Source organism: Amblyomma americanum, chromosome 3, assembly GCF_052857255.1.
Source record: "Amblyomma americanum isolate KBUSLIRL-KWMA chromosome 3, ASM5285725v1, whole genome shotgun sequence".
In the NCBI taxonomy this organism is placed as follows: Eukaryota; Metazoa; Arthropoda; class Arachnida; order Ixodida; family Ixodidae; genus Amblyomma; species Amblyomma americanum.
In genome coordinates, this window is record NC_135499.1 from 160859606 (window position 1) to 160868994 (window position 9389).

A 9389-nucleotide genomic window follows, 5' to 3' on the forward strand; every position below is an offset into this window, starting at 1 on the left:
AAGGCTCGGTGTTATCACCGACCCTCTTCAACATTGCGATGTTGAGACTCCCCGAACTGTTGGCGGACATTGAGAATTTAAACCACACAATATACGCGGATTACATAACAATATGGATAAATAAGGGGAGTGACGGACAAATTGAAAGCTCTCTGCAAAAAGCATTTGACATCATTGAAGACTACCTGAAACCCAAGGGACTTAACTGCTCGGCCGAAAAGTCGGAAGCACTGTTCATGATGCCCCCTGGAAAACGGCGGCTTCATCAAAAGCACGAGGCAGACATCCACCTGTATGTCAATGGCGGAGAGATCCCCGCGGTTGACAGTATCCGCGTCCTCGGGCTAAGGATTCAGGCGAATCGGAAGAATCATGAAACGCTTGCTAGGTTAGAAGCTAGTGCAAATCAGACGTGTCGTCTTATCAGAAGAATAGCGAACAGGCACGCTGGGATGAAGGAGGCGAATCTCTTGAGACTCGTGCAAGCCTTCGTAATCAGTAGGATAGTGTACGTGGCACCCTACCTGAAACTCAACGGAGCGGAACGGAACAAGCTCGAAATCATTATCAGGAAAAGTGTCAAGGTCGCACTCGGCCTACCCCGAACACATCCACCGAGAGACTTATGAAGCTAGGGGTCTCCAACACTCTCGCGGAGCTCATTGAGGCTGCCCTTACCGCTCAGCATCAAAGGCTACTCGGTTCTGAAACGGGGAGGAAAATTTTAGAGAGATTGGGCTACGAGCCCAAGCATGAACATGCCCGCTCACGAGACATACCACGACAAATCAGGGACAAGATTAAAATCCCTCCGCTGCCCAGAAACGTGCACCCCGCCTTTCCCGAAGGCAGGCGCAAAGACAGGTCAGAAGCATTACATGCTAGGTATACAGGTCGACAGGACGTCCTGTATACGGACGCTGCAATATATGAGAGCAAAGCCGCACACGCGGCTGTGGCGGTTAAGGAAGACGGAACCCCGGTGGCGTGCTGCACAGTCAGTGGTGTCAAGACAGTAGAAGCTGAGGAAGTGGCGATAGCCTTAGCCGCCAGCCAAGGAGGGGTCAAGGTGGTCATTAGCGATTCAAAAAACGCTTTGAGAAATTACGAATCGGGGAGGGTGACGGAGACTGCCATCCGTATATTAAGCAGGGAAGGAGGACCCAGAGAACTGGTTCTGCTCGTTTGGGCACCAGCTCACCAAGGACTTAAAGGGAACGAGGAGGCTCATTCGGTCGCCCGAGGTCTCACTTACCGGTCGACCCCTGGGACCTCCCAAATCTCTGGAAGTACAAACAGCACAGAGGATATGCGCGCATACCAGGAAATCACACAATACTACAGACTAAATCGTCAGATTTATCCGGTAGCGGACAAAACGCTCAATAAAAAAGAGGAGGTTCTTTGGAGGAAATTACAGACAGGGGTTTTTCCCAACCCAGTACTCTACAGCAAGTGGCATCCTACAGTATTCAGGTCAAAGTGCAAATTTTGCGATCAGCCAGCAAATTTGGTCCACATGGTGTAAACGTGCCCGGCTAAATATGATAGCTCACGCACTATAGAATCCTGGGAGGCTTTGCTCCGCAGCCCAGACCCCAACGTCCAGCAATACATCATCGGTCAAGCCCTTGCTGCTGCTGTATCCCAAGGGATCCCGGCCGACAGCTAGGGCCGACAGGGGAGATGGACTTCTCTCCTGGCGTTCATTGACTGGTGTTACAATAAAGTTGTTTCTCTCTCTCTCTCCTACTCTAGTACACTACCTTCCCTACCTTCACTACGTTTTCTTTTGTCATCTATCGATCATACAAAACAACAGGCCCTCATTAAGACGCTGCCACTAACCTGCGCTGGTTCACCGGCTGTTCGCCATGCCTGACCCCACCAACGTTGACAGTGGCAGAGGACAGCAACCCAACTCCGAGGGCACCGGCGAACCAAGAAACATGCTGCCTAAGTCTGTTATGTCATTACCTCCGTCAAGCCATCGCCAGTTCCAAGACGCGCACGTCACGCTGTTCTGTCCCTGCTCACAGCCCAGCACTGGTGACGCCGCGAAGCAGGTACGTGAAACATTCAGTTGGGCCTCCCGTTTTCTCTATGCTGGCAAGCTCGTACCATCGGTACTAGCAGATATTTATTTTTGGCATTCCTGCCACCATGTTAAAATAACGTTCTGTGGATAAAGGGCCAGGACAGGCCAGAACACAATTTTGGATAGTTAGCTAACACAGCCAAACGACTAGACATAAATTATCACATATCTCAGATATGCAAATGAAGACCTAAAACCTCCATGCGTAGCTGGAGGAAATCATCGTAGTATCATTTCCGTAAGTGCACGGCTTCATTGGCGTTGATGGCGTTACTTTCGTAGCGTTGAACAGGAAGGGTGGAGAAAATGCGCTGTGTTCCGCCAGACAGGGCCAGACAGCGACATGCTCGAGCTTGCTCTTTGTTGCTCACTTTGGCTTTTGCGTCTTCGTCCCGTTTATGAGGTTTTATAAAGTAATTTAAGCTATCCTTTGAGAGGCAGTAATTTGTCTACACAGTCCAATGGTAGGCCTTTGAAGACAGGTGTGTGGCCGAGGAGCCCATCGCGATCTGATATTCTGATGAGAAACGAACGAATTAGAACTGAAGTCATTTCAGTGTACCTTATCGTAATGTGGCTCTATATATTCAAATTTGAGTTCAAATTTATATTTAAACTACGGGAAAAGGCGACGCACCTAAAGTAGAGAAAAAATACGAACGCGAAAGTTTTACGCATTGGAAATTGACAATTTCTAAGCTTTCCTGGCCGCATGCGGTGGTCTTATATAGGGGAGCATATTGACGACAATCATTTGCTGCCGCGTACACTTGCAAACAAGAGTGTATCGAGCACAGCATTAACAAACTATCCTGTAATAATTGGCGTATTTGCAAGCTGCCTGGAATAAATATGCGCAGGATAATCCTGAATGTCCATTATACGCACTGCACAGTTAACTTTCAAGCCTTCTTCGCAAACCCGGTTGCGAAGAAATTAAACTTCTTCCTTCAAGTCGCGTTCCATATATTGTCCATCTTAAGAGAGTTTGCCAGGCCACTTTGAATATGGTGAAATGCAGTGGAATCTGGTCACTCTCCGAAGTTTCTGTTCTAGTATTATGACGTCCTGGGACTGATCGTACCATAAATGCAAGCGCAGGCCACTGGAATCACAAGCGCGGCCGCCCAGTCTGCACCAAATCCCCCAGAAACCGAAGATGGGGCCAGGGCCAACGCCCAGCAGTGGATCATCAGCGACGAGCTTCTCGCCAATTGCCACCACACCAAGTCACGCAGGCAGCTAGTCAGCGAACAGCTCAGTGCTGATCGACGCTCCTGGTGAGTGAAGTTGCCCGCGTATGAGCCACAAAAAACAGATGGTAAGAAGAAGGTTTAGTGAAAGTGTGTAGGTAATGCTGTCCGGGCCAAGATCACCTGGAACGTGTTCGTAGTGCATACGATTACGTGCGTATAGCATACTGTGTGTAAACTTATATGTATGCGCACTTTCTCTCGTCTGTATGCAAAAATGATCGCAGAAAGGGGGGGGGGGGGGGAATGCTCGACCATCGGCCCGGGTTGTCATTGTAGGAGCATATATTCGGTATAAGCAGTATTGTGTATACTTCACCGAGGGTGAGTCAGAATCTTCATGCATTGCAGCAATACCAAGGCGAAAGAAGGTGCAGAGACATTAAAGAGAGCTTTTCTGTAATGTATTGGAGCCCAGAATTGTTCTCATAGCCTTCTCTCGCAGCGATTTAGGTAGCATTTGTTGCTTGTGCAGCATATTGTATCGTAATGGAGACATGCTATTGACAACAGACGAGGCGATTGACGTGGCACTGAAAACAGATTTTTGTTGGGATAGCCTGCGCTCACAGAGAGCTCAACTCGACGCGGGCGGCGAAAGCAGCTAGCGTGCTCGGCGGTCGTCGAAGAATAGCATCTCCGCCGCTCTCCGCTGTTCTCAAGTAAATGGTGGCAAAGAACTTACAAGATACGGTGAGCTAAATAGCCACAACAGCCTCGAAGAGTATACAATCGGTTCGGCATTAGTGCGAGGATTCGAAATTTGTCTGGTCTTATCACAACTCACAAACTAAGTGATAAAGCAGCGCGCAGGCGGCGCTGAACGTGAGTAAACATTACAAAGCTTTGCGGTATGACCGCCTTCCTTAAGAATCATCGATTCGTTGCTTTAGAATGATAGAAATGTCGCTTCGTGGGTGCTCCGTAGTCAAGCTCTACACATCGACGAAGGATCTTGTACGAGCCAAAGTAGGACGCAAAGGGTCCTCACTCCGCGGCGGCGACTGGGTGTCCACCCCTATACACGGCCACTCGGCTTGAATTACACATGGCGTCGGCGTAGATTATAGCGTCGGGCGTCGGTGCGCTGTTGGTCTACAATGCGCAATCAGGCCAGTTGTCATGCTTCTTTGGCGCACTGTAAGTAGGCGGTAACGTCGAGATTATCTTTTGTGACGCTGGCCGGCATGGCTTCGAGCGTGGTTGTGGCCTCCCGGCTATGGACGAGCGTTTCTAAAAGGTGTCATATGGGTGGCTATCGCAGTGCGGTGTTGTAGGCGCCGACGACGTGAAGCAGGATGACATCCAAGGCTTGTGTTTCCCGTCGACATACAAGGCAACCATATCTGCTATGGTCTTGTTCAAGCGCTCCTTAAGGCTTTTGCTCTGCGGATGGTACGCAGTTCTGCTCCGGAGCCGCCTTTGACTGTAGCGCAGGATGGCTTGCGTCATTTTCACCGTGAACCTTATTCCTTTGTCCGACCTGGGCACTTCGGGGGTGCGCTGTCACAAAATAATGCGTTCCACGAATAATCTCGCGACTTCTTCTATGGTTCAGTTCGGTGGAGTTTTTCGTCGAAAAGACCACCGATCCGCAAAGACTTATTTACAGCCCCAGTATAATGCACGCAACTTATTTGTCGTTCGGCTGCGCAAACTGTACGATAGCAGTTGTTTTCTGCTGGTCAGGGAGTATTCAAATGTTGCGGGTCAGGGTGTATTCCAGGGGGTAGACGTCTTTCCTGATTACGTTATTAAATTGGCGGTAACCGACGCAAAATCGGACATTACAGTCTTTGTTCTTCGCGAGTACGACCGGGGCTGCCTAGGAGCTCTCCGATGGCGGGACAACGTGGTCGCGAAGTATTTCTTCTCCTTGGTCCCGGATGCCTTGGCATTCTCGCGGCGACTCAAGGTGGGGCCCTGGGTCAGGCGTGCTCATCGGTTACAATGCAATGTTTGGCAATCGGCGCTTGTCCTTCCTTAGGGGATGACGAGAAGCGCTTGCTGTGGATTTGAAGAATACTGCTGATCTGGTCTTGTCTGTCCGAGGCAGGGCTACTTTTATATCGAATACGGGCGCGTGATTTTCCTTAGCTGAATCTTCTGGGATTTGATCGGAGCGTGTAAAGGCGTCTAGAACGCCGAGTTGCTCGAATAGTTAGAATGGGATATGACGCGATAACGTAATAAGCTAATTCCCATATAAGCAGAGCGTCATTCTCTACTTCACATTCTTAGATCACTGGGAGTCCTCATACCACTCCTGGCGTGGCGGTGCAGCAGTTAAGCGATGCAACACTGCCCTGCGATGGCACGTGCTCTGAGCGGTGGGCCTTAAGTAGCTCCGGTTGCTCTTCCCGAGTGACCAATCATTAATTTTACTGCCGCTGACACGGTGGACACTTTGCTCACTATCTAGTGGGCAGGTTGTGATGACGCAGCAGGGTCCCGTGACCTAGTTGGCCCACCTGCCTCGTAGGCTGCTCTCCGGGGACCACCTGTCATAGCCATGACCGTCATTTTTCGCTCAACACCGACGACGCCTACACCGCATATTCTAGAAAAATCGGCCTTCGATGCTATCGCGTTAATATAACTGCTAATTATGGAATCACGTGCATATACAAATAATTCTGATATGGTCAGTTCGACTGCCTAGAGCTCTGACAAAAAAAAAGTCGAATCCTAACACAGTGCATAATCCTTTGTTAAAGCTGGAAAAATGTTGGCTGAACCATTCTGTATTCACTTTGAGCCTGCACTCAAGGCTCATCAAAGGTCACTCCTGGTTTGGCTTGGCAGGAAGAACTGTAGTGTACGCCTGAAGGTAGTAACGTTGCTTAATTTTGCCCGCATTAGCTTTCAGTTCTGCTTAAAATATGGTCGCCAACCATATTCTTACCATGCTTCTCGCAGCCCGTGTTCTTAAAGCACATGATTGTTTACGTATTACCCCACTTTTTCAACGACAGCGGCCCGTTCTTGTTTGCTCCTCTTGCGGCGTCACTTCCTCGTAGAGCATGTTGGCTTCCGATTACGTCCTCTTTCTTCCGATATGACTTCTCAATGCACAAGGATATGTCATGTTAGAAGCTGCACATTCGCTGTCCTGCATAAATGCCGTGACAACTTCGCGCTTTGCTGAAGCACTTCCTTAATACTCAGCCCAATATTTGTTTCGAGTGTTTTAAAGGTTATTTAGAAGTGTCTGCGAGGGGGTGTTGAACGGGGTGCCTGGGGCACGTAGCTTAACATATTGGTGTTCACAGTTTCGGGACGGCCGTTTTTCAAAGGCAATTTTCTGGCCTTTGCTTTCAAATGGGTATGCAAATGACATCTTACTACAGGTTGAGACAGCCACGTACTTCACCCTTCAAATTCAAGAGCAAAGAAATCCTATAAGAATGACTGGAGTGGGCAGCTTATAAGTGCATTCGCGTAAACCGTACTCGTACTTTAAAGCACGCATTGCCTATGCCACGCAGGTATGACCACATCCAAGCTGGCCGGCTCGAGTGCGAGCTCCGTGGGTGCGAGTGCGAGCAGCGGCACAGTGCTCGGCCGGGCCTCGTCGTCAATGCGATGAAAACCAACCGCTCGGCCTGCACAGTCCTGGGCGAGTGGCGCACTCTCTACCATCTGGAGCGCGAGGACCGCACCCAGGGCTCGGCCCTGCAACTCCGGTAGGCGGCCGCTTCGGGGTGCAAGCTGCTGTGTTTCGATACATCACGCACGGCCTACAACACCCCGAGAAGCGGCCCTGCGCGCGCGTCACCACACCAACACCGGAGCTCGTCGGACAGTAACAGTTCAATGTGACGCGCCGCACTATTATTTCTTTATTGTCAATCTCCGTCTGGACTGAGTTCTGACACCACTTCTGGCGAAGCCGGAGCGCATCCCAATTACCCGACCGCAGAGCATAACTGCAATATCATTGGTTGTTACTTTCTATAGCAATCAGCGAACTATGCAAACCTCTTCGAAGTTTTATTATTTGAAACAATCCTTGCCATGTCCATAAGGGCAGAGACCTGCACTGCACATCGGCAATGCTCGAATGTTGTCATCAGCAAGATATGTATCAGCCCACGCATAGTGCCAAAGAGCCCACTGCCGCCTGGGACATTTGTAAGTGGGACTAATCACCCCGCCACCCGCAGCATGCTATTTAAAGCATCCTCTTAGTGCCCCAAGTGCGCTCTCACATAATACCAATGAATTATCGGCGCCTTTTCAACTTGGAGCATTTTTCTTTGTTTAGAGCCATGGTCCCCGCGAATGGAGTCGAAAGAGCCTGATTCAAGAAGCAGTCGCTTTTACTTTCTCAACGACTGCCTTCCAACCGGTATTGCACATGCTTCCAAACTGCTTCCCACATACACCACTGCTGACTCCCTAGCCACATGAGTTCGCATAAAGCGTCCTGCAAGTGCAGTAATCGGCCGCAGGCAAAGTACGATAATGATAGGATTTCGCTATGGCCTGTGACAACGGGACTGTGTCAACCTGGACGAAATCAACATTCCCGCTCGTTCGACCGCAGTAGCTGTGCAGCCGCCATGGCCATTTATTTTGCCTGTCGACGTCGGGACTGTTTGTTGGTCGCGAGCTCTTGCCTGGACGAGCCACTACACCTTTCATTCCGCCTCGCAGTGGTTGTGCTAAGCGCATGTGAATTCACTGTGGGTCTAACAGTAGCAGCCCACAGCCTGTGTGGAGTGCCGGTAATGGGCAATAAACTGCTTCTTGTGCGATTGCTGTGCTTGCATTTCTTTTTCTGCAAATTACGAACGATGTTTGGACAAGGCAGCGCGTTATCAACTGCTCCCACATTCGCAGTCAATGCAAACACATCCTTTTTCTATATGATGTCGGCGCACGTTAATGATGCAGGCAACTATGAGCCATATTTAAGACCAGTTTTCTCAAATAACCATACAGTCTGTTCGGGAATTCTTTTTCTTCCCATTCTGTCCTCAACATAACTACAAATCTGGTTTTTGCATATTGTCACACAATAGCAATTTTTATCATAATTCTTTCGGTTATTTCATAGGATAACTTTCTTCTAGGATAAAAAACCTACCGAGCAGGTGAGTCCTATTGTAGCTGAGTAGTTTTTAATCCCTATGTAGATAAAGCTATAATCAAATCAGCCTTTTCTAATAGACGGAATGAAAACATTATTTTGAGAAGTACGAAAGCAAAAACATTCACTTCATCATTTGTGAAAAGCAATAGGCACTGAAGCATGCAGATACGGGCAGCCAAATTCTGAGCGGCCGAATTGCAAACTGCGCCATGGAATCTCCCATGTCTCTCGAATAAACTCTGTTCTTTGCCATCCGCGACCACCGTACGCCTGTGAACTTGTCTAACCCGCCCACCTAACTGGCTGCCGTACCGTGCCACGCTTGCATCTCTTGGAATCCACTTCGTTTCCTTAGGCACCACCGGTTATCTAGGCTGTACTTGCTTTGGTTGGTAAATACACAACCAGGCATCATGCCTCACAGCACCGCGCCAAAGTTCATGGCCTACAACAGGTCATTGAGATAATCTCGCTCTACCAAACTCTGTCCGCCGCAAAACTGCTTAAAGGTATTGCAGGCCAGAGGCTAAGAAATAAAAATGAGACAATCGGAAAACTTTCTACACGAAGAGCTGTGAAGCGCCCGTCCCTGTGTTTTCAGCTGTAGTAGTATGTCGCTGTTTGCCATGGTCGTCTGCGTAAATGATGGGCACGTTGCCATGGGACCTAGTCTGAGGGTGGTTACCGTGCAAGAAGGAAAGTATCGCTGCATGAGTATTGTGAGTTGGCCTTGTTGAATACAAATCATATTGTTGGTTGGAGCTCATGGTGCCTTCTCTGTCCCGCCCTTCCGCTGTTTCAGATATGAAGGTATCACGTGAACGGAGAAATTTGTGACCGATGAGTGGTTACCACAGAAACCATCCAGAGAGCGGGGAGTGTGGAAAGGGCAGAAAATCAGGCGAGAAGAGGAGTCTAAAACTTTAGGGTGGTTACCCAC

At 49.2% G+C, this 9389-nt stretch overlaps 1 protein-coding gene across 1 annotated transcript; it reads left to right on the forward strand.

The window, feature by feature from the left end:
• Nucleotides 1-1596: 1596 nt before the first annotated feature.
• LOC144123430 (uncharacterized) lies at nt 1597-8068 on the forward strand. Its single transcript, XM_077656254.1, has 3 exons — nt 1597-2066; nt 3200-3378; nt 6840-8068. Exons 1-3 carry the CDS (start codon nt 1875-1877, stop codon nt 7039-7041), a joined length of 573 nt encoding a protein of 190 aa, XP_077512380.1. The 5' UTR covers nt 1597-1874; the 3' UTR covers nt 7042-8068.
• The last annotated feature ends 1321 nt before the right edge of the window (nt 8069-9389 follow it).